Source organism: Notolabrus celidotus, chromosome 1 (genome assembly GCF_009762535.1).
Source record: "Notolabrus celidotus isolate fNotCel1 chromosome 1, fNotCel1.pri, whole genome shotgun sequence".
NCBI lineage: Eukaryota > Metazoa > Chordata > Actinopteri > Labriformes > Labridae > Notolabrus > Notolabrus celidotus.
In genome coordinates, this window is record NC_048272.1 from 10,413,097 (window position 1) to 10,436,855 (window position 23,759).

Here is a 23,759-nt window from a genome sequence, read left to right on the forward strand (position 1 = left end):
AGGTCTCATCGGCAGACATATGCTTCAAGAATCTCACAAAATGCATAAAAGTAAAATGAAATAAATCTTAAAGTAGCACTGGAAGTTTAAGGTGATGTAATCTCCTGCTCCGTGATAAGTTCAGTGTGAAGGACAGGCTTCAAGGACATCAGAACAGCAGGCTGAGGTGCTGTGTTTACAGCTTTATTGGACATCTGTCAGAGATGCTATTGAAGCTCCGCAGGGAAAAGGCAGAAATTCTGACATTTTGGCACACAGTTTAATATATTTACAGGAAGCCACTTCATGCATTTTAAAACACCTCGCTGTGCGGCTGCTTTGATCCTGGGGTAGAGCCAACAAATGGACTAACAAACAGCCAGGCCTTGAGAGGGAAACACACCTGAAGAACATTTAATCTCCCTAAGCCAGTGGACGCTGACGCTGGCTCATCACACAGAACACCGCCTGACCCGGGAGATCCCTCAGACGAATCATCTTCAACTTAAAATCTTTAAAAAACATCCCAAAGCTAAGCGGTTCTCAGGATCATCCCTCTTTAAGCATGCGACAAGAGGGCTCTACTGTGTTAGTTTTTCAGTTTGAAGGAAGGGAAGAAGCTGAAGGAGGGCTGAGGGGCTGTGTTTGGTTTGATCGGTCACCTGACTGCTGGCCTGGCCTCTGGGAACAGGAAGTATGACATCACTGGCCTGACATTCAGGAATGTGGGAATGTCAGGCGGCCGGTTCACACTGATGGAGCGAAACAGAGGCAGAGAGCAAGCAGGATGGACGACACAGATAACTCAATCCAGCTGAGTTTTCCCAACCTATAAGACTACATTACCTCTCCGTATGAACCGTATAAACCAGACCAACACATGGACGCAAGCTCCTCTTGAATATAAGCAGAGTGACAAGTAATGCAAAGCAATGCACAGGAAAATTAAACACATGCAGGCACATATTCCTGGTAAAGAGCTCTGCTAAGTGAGCTGAATACTTGCACAGTTTACCCTGAGAGCTAAGAGTTAGCTTTTTATTAGAGTACTGACATATTAATAATGTTCAGAGTTCTGTGAGAGAGAGCTTTCCAACTTTACCTCAGGTCTTGTGAAATACTTCATTACTACAGCTCACAAGTCTAGACAAGTTCTTTGACGCATGTGGCCATTTGATGCATAGTTAGAGAGTGTCTTGTAGATTTAAATGGTTATCCATTAAGCATCAAATTAGGCTCAAAGTGTTCCTGATAGAAACCGGAAAATCCATATAAGAACTCCCTTTTTGTTCCAAACAGATATGACGAAACACTCCACTGTAATTATGTTTTTTACTTCCAAGAAGTCAGGAGACCTGCAAGTCATAGATCACAAAGAGAGTGCAAAGCAAAAGAGACAAAGACATGTCTGAATCAAACTCCAAAATAACTGTGTTACACATTTCACATGATGCAACTTCATGGCAGAATGTACCTCCAACATGATGTCATTATTGCATTGCAGCATTGCCTGAGAAGCCACCACTGAGTGTCAGCAGAATGTGTGGTATCCATAATGCACATGGCAAGGTGTTGTTAAAAACAAACACATCATCCCTCTCTGACACCACACTTCACCGATCGTCCCTCTGCCTTCAGGGCGAGCAGCAGATATGAGGAATCACCTGCTGCTGAACTACATATGTGTAACACAAGGAGGCATTTAATGACACTGACAGCAAGCTGCTTGGTCGAGGTATGAGCTCCATAACCTCAAGGCTTTTGGATGTATTCAAGTATAATGCAAAACGGAGACAAACCAAGACCATAGATCTGTAACATGAGGTCTTTTTTAACGGGAGTTCCCAATTTAACTGAGAGAAAATCTCTGCACATGGAGGCGTTGAGAAGATGAATCTGTCATGTCATCCTATGTTCTGTTATTTTGTCCTGAAACACATGTCTTAGCTGTTCTGTTCTCACGTCTGTACAACACGCACACAAAATCACAGGGACTTCCCCTTAACATTTTGTTCCATCATTACAAAAGTCATCATTAATGAATCCAAGATGTTTGCTCTATAAAAGTAGCAAGAAGAATCTGTCGTCACATGGTTTAATTAGACCCAGGCTATTGTTTTAGACAGGCTGAAGCCAACTTTAAGTAGTTATGAACATAAAAAATAAGCCAGTCGAAGAATTTATTTGTCATTTACCGACATAAAGTTATAACCTCTATAAAAAGTGATACAAAAGAATGTTATTGAATGACACAATGCCAAAACTTTAACAACTTTGGCCACAAAAACTTCAGTTTGAGTTCTTTCCTCCCTCATCACTTCTCTTCCCTGGCTAAGCGATGGTGCCATGCTGTCGCCAGCCCCCATCAGAGACATTGGCATCCAGTTTCTGGGCCCACAGCTCAGGAGTTTAAGACTCTCTGCCAGACTTGAGAAGAGAGTGGAGAAGGAGCCAGAGCAGGAGGGAGAGCAGCCCCAGAGGAGCCCAGCTGCTGCCTGGGAAACCAAAACCCTGGACCGGCTCTGCCCCACGCTCTCTAACCCCCAACTCCTCCCTCCCTCCCTTCTGTCTAATAAAAACACCCAGATCCTCTCTTGTTCTCTCTCTTTTTTCATTCAGCTGCTTCATTCTGGTGTGGAGTTTGGGGAAAAATAAGCCACCCGGCTACACATTCCCTAAATACTTCCCACTGTTGATTTCAAAACACTCACACATGTTCATGTTCTCACTCTCACTCACACACAGAGGCAGGGGATTAGGCGTGAGCACTCACATATTTTCACACACATTTTACAAACATGCTGTGACACTCACCCCGGTAGTGGAGGCTGTCATCATGGTGGTTGTGTTGGTGGTGGTTCTCAAAGCCAGGGGGGCTGCTGGCACCCAGCTCTGCCAGTCTGCGGCTGGTAGCAGAGAGCTCTGAGCGGAGGTTGGTCACTTCCTGGCTGGCGGACTGGATGGCCCCATCAATCCTGTGTGCCAGCTGTTTGTTGTCCTCCATCATTTTAAGGATTTTCCCCTGAGGAGCAAATCCACACAGAGCAGCATGATGTCAAGAGGAGCATTAGAGGGGGTGAAGCAAAGACCCCTTTCCTTCTTCTTGTCCTGCTTTTATTCCCTTCTTCTTCTTCTCCTCCTCCTCCTCCTCCTCCACCTGTGCTTCTTCTCACACAGTTAACTTTGCTCATACAAAAGAAAAGCAAAAACGCTGGTCCTTCTTCTGTTCTCTGCTGAGATGATGTCTACCTGTTACTGCATAAGAACAACGTCTGTGTGGCTACAATCAAAGGAAGCATGAGTGTGCGAGGAAAGGAGAAAGAGAGACAGAAAGAGTAGAGTGCAAAGTGAGCAGAGAAAATAAAGATAGAAGAGGAAAAGAGATGCAGCCCAGCAGGCAGAGGAGAAAGTGAGTGCTCCCGCCGAGGAGAATGTGCTGTGAGCAGCTGCTCTCAGAGAGGACCCAGCACACACTGAGATGACATGCAGCCTTTTAAATGGATCGTACCATGTGCTGGAGGACCAGGGGAGAGAGAGGGGGGACACAGTTGGACTGAACTGCTTTCCACCAACTCTGAAAGTACAAGAGTTTGCTGTGTATCCCACACCCTATGGAGCCTGTAATGAGTTGGCAATCGGGTCTGTAGTGTGGGGAAAAGCACAGATTGTTTCTCTTTGCTTCTTCCTCTTTGCACTCGGGCACTTTGGCAGCAGTATCGAACCCTTTGACAAGCACTTGTCAAGCCCACTCTGTATCTTTTTTCCCCTCCCGCTCCCACATTCCCTTCCTCCCTCTCCTCTCACTCACACACCCGCTGTCTTTTTGTTCTACCACCCCCCTCTCTTTTTTCATTCCATTATATATTCATCTCTTTGTCCTGGGAAAGCTCACCCCCACATTGGTGGAAGGGGAAGGGGCCGGCTCAAAGCGCCCAAGGGGAAAACATTTCAACTCTGAGAGCAAACTTAGCCGAGGACAGAGGCACGGCTCTCTAATGGGGCAAACAAAAAGGGAAGAGGCCGGAGGAATTACAAGTGAGCTGTGTCGAAAACATACGTCTTTGATCAAAAACAGTTGGAGGGATTATTTTTCAGCTTATCCCAACAAATAAACAGACACCACCACCATAATTTGTTATCGGCTGTAAAATATCTCTGCACACACAAAGGGTTAGGGAAGGGACAGCGGACTGTTCATCTTAACTTTAAATGATACCGGATATTGCTGAGCCATCACAAGTTGGAATCTGCATTTGACATTTCATTTCCCCGGTAAGAAAACACATCCTGTCTCTGGCAACAAACCGAGAAAGACAAGTGATACATCACTCAGACACTGTCATCCAAAGCTTTGGTGATAACGGCTCAACGCTCATTTGTATTCACACAATGGCAGAGAGACAAACAAAGATGAGAACTGAAGCATGCGAGATTGGCAACTGACTCAGATGCACACATTTTTAGTTGGGCTGGTGGTTTGTTTTTAACAATGTGCGTCATGGTAACCAAATACGAGGTTTTAGTGTGTCCCCTTGGAGACTATTGCAACTCACCCCCAAGTAGTCCAATCCTGTATTCTGTTGACTATAAATATGGAATTATTGTTTGCAGTGAGACCAAGGGAATGTATCTTCCAGCAAAGATTCATATAGCGGTAGACTTCACTTTGGTCCATGGTTGGTAAAAAAATATATAAAAAATTAAACTATTGCTGACATTTCAACTTATGACAAAGTTTGTTAACATGCGTTTACTTCAAACTGATCTAGGACCTTGCTCAATGTCTTACTCAATCATTAAACCAAAAATGTAGCTATAATTTTTGATTAAAATTAACAGCTCACTGTCTTTGTGTGTGCCAAACAAAACAACACAACCAGTCGAAAAGAAAGAGCAAACATTGCATTACTTCTATATTATAGTCTGGAAGACTTTTATTGTGGCTGAATGATGGGCCCTCAACTTTTAATTTGTGTATTAATGACATATATAAAGTCTCAAAGTTATAGCAGTTTGTGTTATGAGAGGATTCGAAAGCTGTGGCAGAAAATGAAATGGTCAAACTTAAAACATGGTTTGATGAAATACGATATCCTTATATTTGGACAAAACTAAGTTTACGTGTTTGCTAATGTAAACAACAAAGGAGGAGAGGGTTTTGCTGTCTTGTTATGGAGTTAATATTAAAAGTGTCCAGACTTTCAGTTGGATGCTTCCCTCACAGATGGCTTTAGATTACCATTACATATAAATCTATCTAGTATATATTTTGATATTATAATAATTAACTAAACTAGGATGCATTCCAGAGGACTCTTCCCATTTTTCAACAGCTGTTGTAAACTGGACTACCACTGACACGGTCAGCTGAAAGTCAAGTTCAGCATGCTAGCATGCCAACCATAGACTGTATAAAGTCACAGACAGACCCAGGCTAGACAGCACAACAATATCCTGAATGAAGCCAGAACCTTTAAAGCTCCCCCTGTTGATTGGCTGCAGTATAGGTCTTAAAGCCTGCCTCCTCCATTACAACAGATGGAAGATGGGGCAAACTAGAAAATTGAAATAAAAGTCATATATATAATTTTCAAACACACTCTCCCATAGCAGTTAGTTCTTATAGTGCTGATTTCACCTAAATGTTAATTTTGAATTAGTTATTCAAAAAGGGATCTGGTGTCATGATTGACAGCTTTATAGACAAATGCGGCCTCCTGTAGCGCTCTTCATCTATTTAACAGGAATGACAAGAGACAACGTAACAAACACTAACACCAGAGTCATTGAACTCACTATATCTGTAACTTTCTGTCTTAAATAAACAAAATAATCTGTTCCGCTGTTGACTTTATAGACCTGAAGGATCTCAGCTGTTTTATTGGTAAGTTAAAAGTGTGTTTCAGTAAGCAGTGAGAGTGTGAACTCAGTCTAACAGCTCCACCTGCCAGATCACTTCTCTGCATGCCTTTTCTCTACCAGTGCATTATGTCAGCACCCATTAAGACATTATTCTGCCTTATCTCTCAGAGTGGAAAGAGACGGAGGCATGCTGTCCAACAATTGCTGATTGATCCAAATAAAACTGCAGCTAAGACTGTTTTGTCATTGGGTGCACGGTTCCTAAATCAGTCCTAGCCTAAAGGGGTTTAATCAAAGTCAATGGGTCGCCAAAGTTAGTAGGAGTTAACTACAGAGTGAAACCAATCACTGAAAGCCAAAGTTAACCTTATATGAAAGGTGGCAAGGCATTACCATCATCTGTGAGATTCATCCTCTTGGGACCATGATGCCTGTAAAAATCTTCATGGCAATCCATCTTATTTTCATCTGGCTCTTTCAGTCTTTACTATCGTGGTAGATGAACTGACTGACTGACTTTGTCATCCCTAAAGCGATACTGTGGCTTAAAGTCATTAGTTACGGCTATAAATGAAAGATTTTATCCTATCCTCTACCTCCAGGATATAAACAGTTTCATAACAGTGGCTCTCTCTTGTTGCATGACATGATTTTTTTCCCTGCTGTTTCCTCTTCTCTCTCTTCTTTTCCTCTTGTCTCCCTTTATCGCGCAATCTTACAGTAACATCCATCAACATCTTTGCCCCTCAATTTACAACCAATGAAATGCAAACAGGACGTTTATTGAGAGGATGTACACAGTTGCTGCATGTTTGACCACATCACATGTTAGCAGATCATTATCATTGTCTAGACAGCCACATCCCTGCCCTGGATTAGTGCACTGACCCTGATTTGTATGGAGAAATGTAGCAATCATGTCTTTTGCACAGAGGATGGGTTATCTCCACTTTGCTTTAAACTGAAGGCGCCTGTCATTTGTCCTGAACTGAATTTCTTACACAACATGACATCTTCATTCATATAAAACATCCAACGCGGTCTGCTTTCAGCGATGTGAAGCAGGGCTTTCATACGATAATCTGTGGAATGCGAGGAAATGAATGATTTAGGGGTGAAGGGTCAGGAAGTGTCCCAGATACACATCAACATGCAGACAAATACTTTGAGGATGCATAATTGTGGTGTGTCCAAAACACACAAAGTCCTCCTCTGTGTCCATAACCAGATTTCATGACCATGGCAGAGACTTTGGACCAGTGCAGGGACCTGGTTGACTCCATGAAATAACCAGCACCTCGATGGATTTGATCCAAACTTGGGTCAGTGTTTGTGTTGTTGGTTTGCTCACTTGTTTTATACTATTAATGGGAAGTTTAATTAAGTGTGCCGAGTGCATGCAGTTAAAAAGAGGTATTGATAAACAGTCACCATGACTGTCTGCCTGGGTTAATTGAATATCGACTAATCCTGCGCACACTGGAATGCTTTCCATTTTTACCCAATAGCAAAGTGATATAATGCCCTGCTCAACTATTTATACAGGTCTTATCAGGAGCCTGGGGAAAAAATCCACTCCACTCCACTAGACTTACTAATGTCCATCAAATACCAGGAGAAAAAGAAAGCTTTAGAGCCTGTCTGGGTGTGTGAGTATATGCAATGGTTTTATAATGGAAAAGAAGTAAAGCATATAGAAGAAATGTAGAAGAAAAAATATTTTGAAGGGGCGTGTTTGGAGGTGTGCTATTTCATTTTAATGATGTGTTCGTTACTGGTTAGCTGTGAAGAAGTCAGCAGCCATGTTTCATAGAATAAATTCCATCTGGGTGATGATGTGAGAGCAGACAGATCCATCAGAGTGTGAGGACACTTGACTCTCAGACCTCAGCAATGTGCTGGTCAAGGATCCTTCACCTCCTAACAGCCTGTTTGCACACTGTGCAGAGTTACAGCTTTCACATCCAGAGGAGGACGATTGGCGAGGAGAGTGACACTTATAGGATAGAGTGAACTGACAGAGAGACTTATAAATCGCAGGACAACAACTGATGTAGTGACACACTAATGTCACACAGCCACAAACTAACTATCCAGTGAGTTAGAAAAACAAACTAACTTTCCAACTTACTGGATAGCCTTTATTTCAGGGTGTAAAAATTATGTATGCCATAGAGTAAAACATGGATTTGATTCTATTGACTATGTCTACATAGAAGTTAAAATTGTTGACAGACGCTGCATATTAAAACATATAAAAATGTAAAATTCTTACAGTCATGTGGTATAAGTAAATGCTAGTAGGAATGGGGCTTTAAGATATTTTTTGTAGGGTTCATTATGACTGGAAAAAATGACAAGGCACCGTAAGGCAACACTGCCTATGTATGTCAAAACATCTAATACATGAGTTCCCTAATCTCGTGTTCACTTTTTGGCCACTTGGGGGGTAGCACAAGCAGCTTAAGACCACACACTGTATAAAACATGCGTGCAATCTCAGTCCCCATGTCACGTATTGTTTTCTGAAGAAGCATAGTGAACTTCAACCATGCTGGTCATCACACTACATTTTTAATCAATCTAAACAGTGCTACAGTGCTGATTTAAGAACTGCAGAAAGTTTGTCAGACACAACCCAAGCTAGAGCAATCAATGACAAAACCAGTGAACTTAAACTACTGGATGACCCTCTTTTGTCTGTGGTAGAACATGATGGATTTCACCAGCTAATGTTTATTTGGAACCCCTCAATATTACTCCAAACCACCACTCCCTTGCAGACGTATCCCTGTACCCCTGATCAACGTCAGTGACACACATTTTACCACAGACATGTGGACTTCAAAAGTTGTTGCAATGAGTCTGCTTAGTTTGACAGCCCAGTGGCTGGATGAAGACTTAAACATGACAAAGACATTGGGTCTCATTCAACTATCATGAAATGTTAGTAAATCTGCTAACATGGGGTCTAATGGGGAATCCTCAGCTGTTGGATGCAGCCCCAAGTGGACACTTCAGGAACTGCACGTTTGCACCCTATGCATTGGCTTCCTTTTTTCCACACTCGAGGTTGGTGCTTGCTAAAAACACAATGTTGAACTTGTATTATCTTAAGAGTTACTTAATCTTAAAAATGAAAAATGTTTTTATTTGATGTTGAAATTAAACCTTCTCAAGTGAGTGTCAAAAAATCCTCCGCTAGGAGTCAGACCCCTGAAACAGACTACAATCCGCCCTCAGAAGGTTTTATCACGGTAAGAGTTAACATTAAGCCTGTTTATGTATCCCACATAGACAGTTTAGGAAGTACATGTCAGGCTCAATTTGTAAAAGCATTGCTCTGTCAACTCTCAGGGAGAGCAGCACTGAATTTCTAAATCGGTAAGTCAAAATGTTTGGTCTGCCGGGGACTGAAGCAAATAGCAAGTTTCAGGACATTTTATTCTCTAAAATAAGACTGTCTGTGCACATGGCAGACTGTCTGCCAACATCAAAGACTACAAGAGTTTTGAATCTTTACTCGCTGGCAGGTTAATTGGCACCGCTGTTGGGTTTTGCTTTTGTCTGTTAACCATCAGTGCAGCTCGTGTTTGTGTGAGTTAAACAACGGTAGAAAGGTGTTGTGCACAAAAAAGGATGACAGAACGAGTGTGAGTTAGAGAGTCCTTATCAAAGCTACAAATTGGATCAAGTGTTTTTTGCTGCCACTACAGCACCCCTTGTTTTCTTTCGTCAACAATCATCACAAACAGACCCTTCAGGCAAATTGCCCTTTATCTGTCAGATCTAAAACACTTTCCCATAACAACAAAGTTCCATTAATACATGTGATGATAAGTTGGTGGGTTAATTTTTGTTATTAATACGCGTAAGATAATGTGCTGATGTAACATATAGAAAAGGAGCACAAATTACTGAATAACTAGAAATAGAACAGACAGTTTGAAAGCAGCATTTCTCTCAGCTCACTTGCTTTGAATGTTCACACAGAATGCAGATTTATCAAATGCAAATGTCACAGCTGGAGAGGAAAAAAAAGGGGTATTTCTGTGGGTGCAAGTGATGGGAGGAGAAAGCTTTTTGCCCTGAGTGGTGACACACAGGCACAGAGGGTCATTGATGGAGTGAACAGGGAATAGCAGCGAGCGGAAACTCAACTCCTTTTCTTTATCTTTGTTTTCTCTCTACTTCTCCATCTCTTTCTAACCCTCCTGTTCGAGCAGCTTTCCAGTTTATTCTTGGAAACTTATTTTCCATTATGTAGAAAATCTGCCACTGAATGTTTAACCTTACATTTAGTTTGTAAAACAGGCATGGAAAGTTGCTTACAGTATCCTAACTACATCTAACTTGTCGACTGAAGTCACAACATCCATCATGAAATGCTGTTTTGGTGTCAATAAAGTTTAATATACTGTTTATATTCAATATTTTATTTTAAACTTTGAGCAGAGAGCTATCAACAGGTTGCTGAACAGTAGAAACCAGCAACTCTACTCTGCCTCTGCAGCATGAACCCAGAGAGCAGAGAAATAAACTCCCCTGCCTTAAGCTGGCCTAAAGCAGCTGAGATAAGACCTGGAGAGAAGCACCTATTATCTGTTGTCAAACTCAGCACGTCTGTCACCAGCAGTCCTCCTAAAGTTCCACTCCAACGCCTCACAGCCTCGTCCCTCTACCGTCTACGATAGTCTGGTCATAATAAACAGTTTGACAGCCTCCCCTCTCGGAGATAATGGTCGACAGGGCCGCGGATGAAACACAGTGCTAGAGGCCTTGATGAGTATGAAGATAAAGGCTTGTCTGCAGGACTCGAGGGAATTGAAGGGGAGAGGATAAGGGAGAGGAGAGGGTAAGGGAGAGGTTGGGCTGAGATGAACTTCAGGACCAGCGGGACTGGAAGCATATAAGTCTGATGATGGAGAATCAAACCGCAAAATATGACACTCCTGCATGTCTGCTCTCCACAGAGACACTTTCTGCTTCTTGCCTCATTTCCCCTTGATCTCTCTTCTGCTCCCTGCTGGCTATTTTCTGTCACTGTCTCTTCTCCCAGTGGCTCCCAGAATCCATCACATGGCCTTTGCCTATTGTGTCTGCTTAATCTACCCAAGTTGTACAGTGCTTTTTAGAAGTATGAACCCACTATGGTCTAGAGATGAGATGTATGAATGGCGCCAAAAACTACACATTTGATTTCGACGGTGTGATTTTTGTTTCATTTGCACAGGTGTAGCAAGTGCAAAAGGTCCATCGTATGGATACAACTCCCTAAAAATAGACACAAATTAACTTTGGGCTCTAACACATTTCAGTCCACAACAGTGCCATTTTAAAGTTCAGGCATCACTTTGCCTTTGTACTTGCACTCTGAACCCTGCAACAGTGCAATGTTGGTGTCCCAGTGTGAGATTTCAAATTGCATCACACTAATGCGAAGCGTGAGAGGTGCAGCATGTGAACCCAGCGCGAGATCCATAAACACATTTTCAGACACGCACACACAAACACACACACACACACACACACACACACACAGCGCTGTTCTGCCCTGCCAGCTCTAATGCTACATACCTTGACCACCTCCCCCTTTTATGCCTCCGTTAGGATGTGGAACAACCTCACCCAAACATTACACCTCTGTGTGTTACACACGGCAGATGAAGAGTAACAGGGGTGTAAACATCCCGACATGAACTGGCAATATTTAAGAGCCTTTAAAATTCAATCCAGACCGTCCCACATGACAGCCGTGTGTTTAACATTCATTTGTCATTGTTTTCTTTTACCGGGCTTCGACATCAGTTCTCTCAATACTGACTTCCACACAGAGCAGATGTACTAACATAAAGTGGATTTAGTCTTTCATTTTATGGAAGATCAGTGAAATGAAGTAAAATCTGTGAAACCTGTCTGTAAAATGAAGCTGTCAGTCAATGCCATGGCTTGTATTTTTGCAGTTCCTCAAGAGCTTAAGCTGTTGTTCTTCCAATCTTATTCTCATTGCTGATATCAATGCCAACTAATTCAAAATAAGGGTTTGCTTTATTTTCTTTTATTGTACTTTTGGGGTTCTATAAGTTTTGTGTGGCAGGCTGCTGATTCAGTCAAGTGCTATTTTTAGGGCCTAAATGTTAACTGATATGTGATGTAAGTGATATTATAGAAGGGAAAAAATATATGAAATACTTCTAGTTTTTGAGATTTACTGTAGCTTAGACCTTGTTTATTCTTTAAAGTTTGCTCATCTGAGAGAGAGAGAGAGATAGAGAGAGAGAGAGAGAGGGAGTTTTTCACAGTACTGTTAAATCTAGATTTCTTTGCAAAAAGTTGCAAAATAGCAACATGTGAAAAAGCCCAGCAAAGATTTATTTTTATGCAGGGGACTGCACCTTTATCTTTTGACTTGAGCATGCAGACATGTAGAGCTGAATGTTTTTTGTCATTCCCTCAATGCACATCATGATGAGATCACAAACAAAGCCAGCGTAGATATACAACATGCATATTTATCACACGGTGTCTCGCACTCAGCCACGTTGCTGCTGTCTCATTGAGATCCTCACCCCTGTCATCGCGCTCTGCTCCCTGCTGCAGGAAGCTCTATTACACGCTGATGTGAGAGAACGAGAGAGGTGTCTATAGCTCACAGGAGAGATAAGAAAGATTATCATTGTCAACATAATTAGAGTGTCGTTTGAATGAAACTGATCAACAAGAAGTCGTGGGAGTCGCAAGTGGCAGCTCTATCACAGTCCTGATAGGAGGTAGAAAAAAATCTACAGGTTATAAGTATTGACCAGCAGTTCAACAGAGCAAAGGAGCTGTCTATGTGTACAAGAGAATGTCTTTCAAGAAACAACATACAGAGAACCTCAGCCATTGCTAACACTTCCTCCATCTATCTCCTGATCTTTCCTCTCTTTGGACAGACGAGTGATTTACAGAGCACAACTGCAGCTGAAATCAGCCTGGTGGAGTTCTCCCTGCTGATTTATGATATACGTTTGTTATTTATTGGCTAATCATGGCGGGTTTGCTGACAGCAGGTTAAAGTACACCTCCCAACAGCTGGGCAAGATGCGCACAGAGTGATGAAGGTGGTTGTGATCACTGTCTGGCTCTTTCTGAGAATGACAGACGGTTTGGGTGATCTTTGTTTACATGGTTAAAAAGGAAATCTTCAGTTATTAGACTGAAGGATTAGTTAGACATTTTCAACAATAGGCTTTAGAGAGAGTTAGATGAACTCATTGATAGCTGTCACTTGTCTTAATATCAATTTTCTAATTATTAGTTGTCAGGTTTATTTACCAAAATGTCAATCTATTCTTTGAAGAAACCAAAACTGTAGTGTGCCAGCTAGTTCTCATTGATAGCTTTCACATACCACGGCTTTGTTGCAGCCTTCTGCATCATGAGGGACCATTCAGCAACTAAATCAGATGCACCAGACCTTCAACTTCCTACAGAGGTTCACAAACTTCTCAGCCCATGGCCCCTAAAATAGAGACTTGTGACCCTTACTGTCCCTTAAGGTGGTTCAACATTTCTCATAGCCACAGGCAAACTTCAGAAAAACACAAAAGAAGACAACAGCCAAACAACCCTAATATTATTCTATTATAATCATTAACAGCCTGGAAGCAGAATAGAAGTTATCTTTGTGTTTGGACTGTTGCTTTGATGGGATATATTATATTCAATACGCTGACGCACAGGTGAGTACACAACAGAAAACAATGGGGCGATGGTAGCATTAAATCAAATTGGGACTTGGGACCTAGGACGGCAGCCTCTGTACATGGGGCGCCTACTCCACCATCTGAGCGTAACCCTAAGCACCTGCTATTTTCTCAATATGGTTTTTACAATAGCGGATGAAATATTTACTTTTAAACAATTATATGTACAGCGCGAGGACTAACTAGAACAATTACAACCCTTTTTAAACTATGAATTACAATCCTGAAAATGTCCAAATCTGTTGATCTTGACTTCTTCCTTGCAGTCTCCTTCAATGGAACTCACTTCTCTTTTTCAAGCTAGCCATTTTTGAGCTGATAAGTGTGCTCAAAGCAGGTAGTTACCTAGAGCATTTGGTATATCCCATAGACTGTATAAAATATGGACGTAGTATCCGTGACGTCACCCATCTGTTCCTGAGTGCTGTTTTGAAGCCAATCGATGCCAGCAACCATATTGGAAATGCGGAACTCAACCAGGCAGAGTGTGTCATAAAGAGGCGGAGTTTCAGCCTCCTAGCCAACAGCTATGTGTTCCCATCCAGAAGTCAAGTCAGTCATGTCCTTATTCGTAATCTTAATATCTTCTGAGCCGTCACGTTAGAAAAAAATTCACCCCCTGTACAGTGTGTGCCGATAGAGAAATTAGCTACGTAGAGCCAAGCTGTTTTTTGAACCCGGCTGTAAACATGTTTATTAATGCTGCAAAGATCGTCTTCTTTGAATTGGTGTCTATGTGGTTTCTGGTGTTTCTGCAGCCAGCCTCAAATGGATTCTTGATGAATTTGAGTTAATAACACTTCCGCATGGGCTTCATATTTTGAGACCAGAGGTTGCAGCTTGGTATATCCACAAGCAAGTGGGCAAAGTGATGACATCATTCATGCTTACTGCGCTACAAGCTCTTTCCATATTGAAGGTCTATGTAAGTGTCATGATGAAGTTCGCTATCATCATGCCTTTGTACTTTCATATGTATCCAGCGTTAAATTGTTGTCCCAGTTCTGAATGCACATTACAGCATAAGCACATACAGGCATACACACAGCAGGGTTCCACTATCACAGTCTTTCATTACATCTTTGTTACTATCTCCATTGCCAGGGCTTTGAGATGACTTTGTCCCAACATGACACCTCTGTGACATTCATTTTAAGATGTGATAGAAGCAGAAAGATTGTGCCTTGAAAACATTGTATTTATCCAAAAAAGTCCCCAATGTTCAGGTGACTCCTCCTCCTGCATGCTCTACTCATGCTCCCCAACTCTTCCACATCAATTAATCCAAAGCACACAACCTTCTGTTGTGTGGGACATGTGCAAAAGTGCATGTAGACTTGTCAGGACATGTCTGTAATTATTTGCATATCATTTAAAAAAGGGGCCCAAGAAAGTTTGCTTAAGGGGACATCTGTGCAAACAGAAAGGCGAAGCAACAGGATCTTTGCTGTGGAGAAAAGATTTCAAGTGGCGTGTGAACTTAAAACTAAAGGTCAGTTATTGTTAGACCTTCTCCATGATCTTTTTCAAAACCCCAACAACCTTGTTTTATTGCCAAAACCTACTGGATATATTTCCTTTTTAACCAAGTGTCAGACAGGATTAGCATATGCTACCATGTGCATCTAAATGACATGCACCAATTGTGCCTTGTGCATCTGTATGGGCTACAAAGGGATACCTTGTTCATTTGAATTTAATGCTTAAAAGCTGTGAAGAAGCATCAGTGTTGGACAGCCCAAGATGAGAAGCACTGCAGCTGTGTACAGCATGCAGTAACAGATGCCTTACAGGTCATACTCTGCAGTCTTCAGCATAAACGTCCCACATTCCAGCTGAGACCAAAACTGAATTTTCTGCACCAAAGAGGACCACTCCCAGGTAAACTGCAGCAGTGCAGCCAAATAACTAAGAGACGGTTTTAGGGAGAAAAAGCAGTGCAATGCTGGGGACAGATTAATCCATAACTGACAGAGAGCTGTTTCGGTACACTGTTTTGATAAGAAGCTTACCCCCTTGTAGAATGCGTGTGTAATAAAAGCACAACCACAGAGTCTATTGATTAAGAGACTCATCTCACCATCATGTCTTCACACTCTGGGGGACAGTTCCAATGAATAGGAGAGACAATAATCACTCCATCACCACTTTATCACTGTCCTCATGCAGGCTGCTTTGTATGCACGCCAGAACACTGTACGATTTTTCAAATTCATTCACATCCAAGTGACATCCCCAGTCTGCTTCTTATCCAAAATGCAGGCAGGAGAAGTTAAGTGGTACAATTTATTTTCCACAAAAAGGAGTCAAAATATCTCAAAAATGATTACACAATAGAGTTAAATTCTTGTTTCTTTGTTAGAGATACAACAGCAGTCCTGTTGCACCTGGAGAATTTAAAATAGTTCCTAAAACCCACAAGTTGCTCTGTGCAGGGAATGACTTTCTTTGTTTGCTGAAGCTAACACTACAAGATATGAAACTTGTAGGAACACTGTGAAAAATGGGCAACAAGAGAAGCGGGGAGAAAGATAAATAAGGCAGAGAAATGGAAGGGCACGGAGGCAGTGTGAGAGAGACAAGGTTGGAGCCAAAAACATGTGAAGTTGCGAAGTCGTTTATTATATTTTCAACATTTATCTCTGCGAGAGAGGGAGCCGAGTTATCACAAGGACTAAATTGAAAGACATTCAAGCGTGCAGCAGAGAGTCAGTAAAAAGAACAGTGATGAGCAGACTGGCACACACACACTCTCAGTTTTAGGGCTTAGCATACTGCTCTGCATGGGGAGGCGTGCATGCACATACAGTATATGCACTACACATATATATACACACATCTAAACCCACACACAGATAGCTCCAACATTAAAATGCAAAAGCAATTAAACTTGAGCCACAACAGTGCTGAAGAAGTGCCAACGTGACAGTAGGTTGGAGTAGACTTTGATTACTTTAATTAGAGCAATATGGCTGACTCATCTGTGAATATAATTGAAGCAAAAGGAGGATCATTTCCCAGACTGGAAACCTGTGTTATACTGTGCCTACAGTTACAGGGTGCGACTACTTTACATATACTTTAGTGCAAAAGGGCAAAGCACTTATGCAAATGTGTTTAGAGAGACAAACTGTGCTGATGAGATACTTTTGTATTGTGCCTTTTATTTAATGGCTCCAGCTTGTTCTAATTGTAAATGTATGTGATTTAAAAGTGTTTAATAAGCTGGCTCCTGCAGGAGCTGGGAGCTGCATTAATCTGCATGCTAAATGAGTTTGTCTGAATCCAAAAACTTGTCTGGCTCAGGGAGTTGAGCTCTTGTAAGGGATTATAACAGGGCATTAATACTAAGATCCATGCAAAGCAAAACAATGTAATGCTCCCTTCTCTTTCTAAACATTTTGCATTTTGGCAAACTAATTAGCAGGCTATCATTTAACAAACATGCAGAACAGATGAAATATGCTCCAGAGTATGTGCCCAAGCAGTTTGCTTGCAGACTCGTCCCTGTGTGTTTACTGTCCTTGGCGCCTAAAGCGTTTCTGGTTGTCATTTCTTTTGTGAATCCAATATGACTTTATTAGGGTGCTTTCTATGTGCACTCATGTTTTGGTGAATACATCCCACTGTTTTTGTGTGTTATTCTGTCAAAGAGAGAAGAGGAAAATGGAGAAAAACACATCCTTATATGGAGTAAAGACAAAGTGAAGCAGGAAGATTGAGGAGAAAATAGGTATTTGTTGATCACCGTAGCTTAAAGCAACAATCAAAGGCGGTCTGTTTACCGAGGATAACAATCACATCAGGCTGCCATTTTTCAAGACTTAAAAACACCTTTCATTATGAAAGCCTTTAGAAGCCTTCATGGTCACCCTGCTACTCCCTGATGAGACATCACAAGCCTAAACATAAACCACTGATGAGGCAGAGAGGCTGGAGAGTACACTGAAGAGCTTTTACACTTAAATACACAGATGGACAGTTTGGTACATGCTCTGTTTGCAAATGTATCACCTGGGAGGAATAAACCAACTGTTTCTACCCTGCTAAATACATAAACTCTCATTGTACTGATGGAGCATGCATTAAAGTTTGTTTTTATGATTTATACTAAGGTCAAGCATGCTTAAAATGATGATGCTTACACTCTGATGTCTTGCAGGAATATTGTTTACAATGTTTACTACCTTTGTGATGGGAGCAGATACGTTTTACAGACATGTAGTTGTGAAAGTCACGGACAAAGGCTGCTGTGTTTATGGATCACTCAATTTAAAAAACAGACACAGGTTTCTTGCTGGGCTTTGTCAAAATGTGCTGCAAAATCACAGGCACTATACTTTGAGTGATCTGAGCAAGGTTCTCAAACTCAGGACCCCTAAAACGGCTCAGTCAATCATAAAAGATCTAAATCACCCATGTTTAAAGAGTTCATGTTCTTTCTGTCTGGCTGCAGATACATCCTCCCTGCATGCAGGACAAACAGGCTGAAAAATTCCTGTCCCCACTGCCACTGGCCTCTTAAACAGCTCAATATGGTATTAATTCATGATATTTATTCTATTGCCATTGCCTTATAAATCAATTGAGTGGGTTGTTATTCCTTTATTGCCCGTGTGATGGTTGTGTGGTACTGCTGGCTGTAGAACAAACGGCTCCTCGGGAATAATAATCTTGATCCATGATCCTTGATCCTTGAAATGCAATATCAATCTCAATGTAGCGCCAAGAGAAAAGTAAAGGGATCATCCCCAAACTCACTTACATTGATTCTCTGGCTCTGAGGAGCATTAATATCTGCACATAATATCACAGCATCCATTCACAGTGGAGATATTTGGGTCTGAACTAAAGAAGGAGACTGACATGTGGCTGCACGCCAACATCTTGACTAAAAACATAACATGGGAAACATTTTGTTAATCTCAAATGTTTGCAGCTATAAAGTGCTGGTAGATGATACCAGAAAATAAATTCTAGTTCCCAGTTCCATTTCCCAATGCCACATCCTCCGATATGAGGTGTTTCTTTGTCAGACATTAGAGAACACTTAAAGCTCTTGTGAGGAGCTTTCAGTTTGCATTGATTATGGACAAAGCAGTCGTTGCTGATTTTGTCTTATTTGTGTAGTTAGCGGTTTTTGACAAAAAATCTCATCCTGCTCTCTCTTAAAGTCAGTCACTCATTGAGAACCTTTGCTGTTGAATTTAAGTGAAAAGGGTGTAACAGCAGTGTGCAGTTAATCACTTGGTCTTACACCTACCCTCTGCTGGTGGTCTTGAGCATTAAAGATAACTTTATAAAAGACATCAGTCTTCCTGTGAATCTTGTTTGCTCTTTCAGCTCATAGCGAGACAGGATTATTAATTTCAGTTTGTTTTATACCACGTTAAAAAATCCACACGGGAGTTTTAATATCTCTAGGCCACAAACATTATCAGGAAACATCATATCAAAACAAAATGTCTTTTTGTTTGAAAATGTGATTTGTTTTGAAGAAAATAAATCCCAGGTAAACTAAATATGTGCCCACTGTCAATTCTGTTGTTGACACTTTCAAAACATGATCACAAACTAATGTGCTCATACATTTAACTATTTTAACTGTGCACTTCTTCCTCTTCTTGTTAATTTTCTAGTTCTTAAAATGCTTCAATTATTGGTTGTTGTTTTTTTTCCCGTTTGCATTTAAAGATACTATCAGCGTTGCGTTATAGTTAGAGGTGGGGCGTCCCATAGTCTTCAATCCTGCAGACGCACTGATTTTAAACTCTAATGCTAATGATAATTAATGAACTACTGTCAATCAACAAAGAACAAGACATTGATAAAATAAACAGAATAAGATTGTTGTCCATATGTTACAAAGGACTGGACAAATGATCTTACTCAACGGCCCAAAGTGTCATTCCCAGATAGTTTTAGCTACCTGGTTGATTAGCCTGGTAAGAGATAATATCACATTTGTTATATGATCAATTATATTTTACATTATTTTGTTAGTACTGAAAAAAATATACAAGCATGTTTTAGTGAATTCCCCGAATTACATAAACATAATTATTGATGACGTATTATATCATGCAAGGATTTACACACAGAGCAGCCTCAATAAATGTGGTATGTAGTTCAGCTGCATTTAAACTATTAATCCAACATTCACGGTACCCCTGAAACAATTGTGCACTGTTTGAACAAAGTGAATATAACATTAAAGTTATTGATGTGCTGACTACAGACACACATTTGGATCCCACAGGCGACCAAGCTCGGCCTCCCGCTGGATGGCCTGCAGCCATAGTGTTCTCCTACTCTGCTCTGTGCTATTCTGTTTTTAAGGTGCTTTTTATATCATTGAAAACGAGGGCATGCACTCATCATATGAATGAATGAATAAATGGATGAATGATCATTAGATGCAGTTCATCTCATCTATGCACAAAGTCACATGCTAAAGTTGAATTTTAAACAAATCCCACTCAATGAAATATTAATCAAAATCCACTGCCTATAAAAAAGGAGTGTTTTCTTCGCTCATGCAGTGACTTCACTGTTATCTTCCCAGGAGTTAAATGTTTCTCACAGTCTGGTTCAAAAGTAAAAGAAACCAACCATCTGGAAAACCAGAAAACTACAGCAAGCAACCAGTGTGAGGGTGATAAGACATTCAGAGCAGCAGCTCTCAGATCGTTTCACCAAAACAATTTAGCTGCAAATCAAACACAGCTTAGCACGCTGCCTTGCATGGTAAAAAGGCACAATTTAACAAGTTTCAGTATTTATATGAAAGAAATAGAAACCTGCTGAGCCTCATTTTACAGGAAAGATATTGGAACTGTTCAAAAAAAATCTGTAGCAATAAAAATGTAAATGTCCAGACTGAAAAATAAGAATGAGTGAAAGAACAGAATATGTAACACTTTTGATATACGGTTTAATTGGGGAGGCTTTTTCAGAACATTACGTAGTATCCTGGGGAAACAAAGAGATTTGCATACCATATATACTGTATGTCCCTCAGTGTCTGCTGCCACAGAAACAAAGAAAACACTCCCATCAGACGAGGATCCTGATGTTGTCTGTGACAGTTTTATCCATCCGTCCATGATAAAATTAGATGAAATAAAATGTTACTCTGCGGGTTATTTTCAAAGCGTAACAGACAAATAAAGCTTCACCTTGCCTCCAAAGATCACCTATTATGGCTCGTTTTAAAAGCACCTGCCTGCCACTTTATTTCAGGGTTGCAAGAGGACAAGTACCACATTAAAATATCTTCTGTGGAGTTCATTAAAATACCATCTGCTCCCAAAAAAAATCACAGATTCATGACAGAGCAGAATTGCTCTCTAGGGAATTGTAAAACATTTTTTTAGGATTCAGTTATCTGGCAACAGCAGTATTAGAAGATGCATAATTATGGATGCTGATAGGCTTTCAGCTGAGATCTCTGGAAACACGTTACTCACTGAGGCAGTCAGACTGGAGCAAGTGGAGCATCCAGTCAGAGCAGAGCAGCGCTGCACCACCAACGAGCCGGCACCATCGGCACACTCACACAATCATACATGAAGCACAGCAGGAGAACTTAAGAGGATTCAGAGTAGGAGTGTGTTGAAAGCAATCATAATCATGTTCATGAATACTAACAAGGCTGGAACAGAATAGAAAGCATATTAAGAAACTGATTCATTACATAAGACGACATGCACAGAAATATACCACTAAATGCCTCTATTCCTAATAATAACATATGAAAAAAAAGGAATCTGCATTTCATTATGAGCATTTGTGTTCCACATTACTGATCCTATTTCCTGCATTTCTGCAGCAGATCTTTCTGATTTAATAAATAGGTCCTCTTGATGCATTAAGCATTATCTCTAGCTCCCATAGAGTGATGTGATGAAGAAGAGGGCTGTAAATGTATGATATAAGAGCTAAATGAATTGAGACAAATATAAATTTTTGATTAGCAGAGCAAGGCATAAACAGTGCGTTAACTTATTTTGAATGGACTAAATAAGACAGAATACAGAATAAAGGGTAATCCCAACAAATTCAAAAATGAATGTCTGCATTTGTACCTAAAGGTGTTTCTGTAAAGCATGTAGTAAGTCTTACATAATAATGTGCATGTTTTGCTGGTTAATTCATCACTGTATTCACTCATCAAAATCATGGGCACCAGTGGTCTCTGTGACATCATCCATTGGTTTCTGAGGAGACTTTTGAGGCTAAATGATGGCAGTCACCATATAGGAAATGTTGACTGAACCTAATTTTTGATCTACCTAAAAACAGAAGATGTGGAGCTGAAGGCGGGCCTTAGGGCAAGTAGCTACAACGCACCCATCTGTCAGTCAAGTGAGCCACACCCTTAATTATACTCATAACTTGCAGCCCTAATATCTACAGAATTTCAAGAAAAATCCGCTCCCTGTACGATGTGTATAAATAAAGAAATGGGCCATACATACCAAAACTTTTTTTTACATGGCTGTAAATATGTTTATTACTCCTCTTAACACAGACAGCTTAAAATGGATGTTTATAAGGTTTCCTGGGCTTCTGCAGCCAGCCTCAAGTGGACACTCAAAGAGCTCCAGTTTTATGCACTTCAGCAGTGGCTTCATATTCTAAGACCAGAGCTTACTGCTTGAAAGTAACTTAATTATTTTCACCTGCTTTTATCCTGACTCTGTTGTACAGACTGATAAAAAATGGAGAAATTAGAATACTCAGTGGATGAAGCTTTTTTTTTAAAAACTATTTGTTAGTTAATGTTAGTTATTTTCCATCAGCTTCTCCAGCCTACTGTCTGAGTGAAATTAAAATTCAGTCATCAGAAGGAAATATTTTGTTACTTTCTTATCATTACCATTATTCTTATTTTTGTTCAGAATCTGCCAGGTCCTGTTGTAAACAACTGCCTCAGTCCGCCTTCTTTCACAATACTTACATTCATTTCCAAAAACTTAATGGACAAAATATCTCATTAAGATGCTTGCTTGCTGTCTCCAAAGTCAGCAAACACTACAAGCACTGAAAAATACAAACATAAAAAAGGCATCAATGGGGATTTATTCATTCTTTTTCTGTATTAATGCACATTCATTTTTAAATATGCACAAAAGCCATGTTATGGTCCAAAACAACAGTCAAAGAAGCTGGAGCTGAGAGACTTGGACACAAATATAAAGGAATGCTAAACATGATGGAGGCATAGTGATAAAAAATATTTTTTAAAGTTGTCAAAGTAATTTCATAAAGATTAAAAAAAACGTGTTTTATGTTTTTATGAATTGAAATGGTATTTACAGCTACTGGAATGGCTTATCTAATCATGTCCCAGAACTGCAAAAATATGAAACACATTTTAGAACAACTCTCCCCGCCTCTACCTTCAAAGCTGCTTTTTCCTCCTGAACCGACATCCCATTAATGCCACAAAGGGACTTAGCATGAAATCCTTTTCCAATAAATTCACTCAACAAGAAATATTCAGAACCGCTGTAGAAAAATACTTTAAGCTGTGAGTGAAGATAACTGCAACAAAATTGGAGGACAGGAAACCATTCAAGGATCCAAAGGACATCCAACTGAAGCTGACTCAGCGCTACAGTCTTCCTAGAAAGCCTCCAAGTAGACAAATGTGTTCCTGGAATAAAGCAATATCAAGAAAATACATTGGGGAAACAATCAAACCCGATTATAACTCCTTCTTGTATATTAGTTCAACCTTATCTGAGAGAGAAGTGAGGAAAGTTTGATTTTGTATCAACCACCTGGTGGCGTACTCTGCACAGGGCAGCATTACAGTTAATCACTTCAACAAGACCAAAGAGAGCAGTCTAATGGAGGCTGAAGGAGCTAATCCATGAGCAGCAGGACTGAAGTCTCCTGGTCTACAGTCTGACACCCTTCACCTCCTGAGCCTGATTTACATGCTGGGATTACAACCAGATGGCCTCTATGTTTGATTGCATTACTACAGATTAGTTGACCAGATTACAAGATTGAACGGCTGAGATCATCAACACAGGACGGTTATTGTGATTAGTATCAGACAATCCGGTCATGGTGGATTCAGCGTGATATCAAGAACAGTTAGAGGTATTATATGTTACATTACTGTGTTTGTCTAGTTATGGATTTGTCCCTCAAGAA

At 40.6% G+C, this 23,759-nt stretch overlaps 1 protein-coding gene across 2 annotated transcripts in view; it reads right to left on the reverse strand.

The window, feature by feature from the left end:
- kaznb (kazrin, periplakin interacting protein b) overlaps positions 1–23,759 on the reverse strand; it is a 141,880-nt gene that overhangs the window by 79,313 nt on the left and 38,808 nt on the right. For both annotated transcript variants that reach the window (XM_034694777.1, XM_034694786.1), the window contains exon 3: positions 2,794–3,001. In XM_034694777.1, the coding sequence (XP_034550668.1) occupies positions 2,794–3,001 (208 nt within the window). The remainder of the gene's footprint in view (positions 1–2,793; positions 3,002–23,759) is intronic.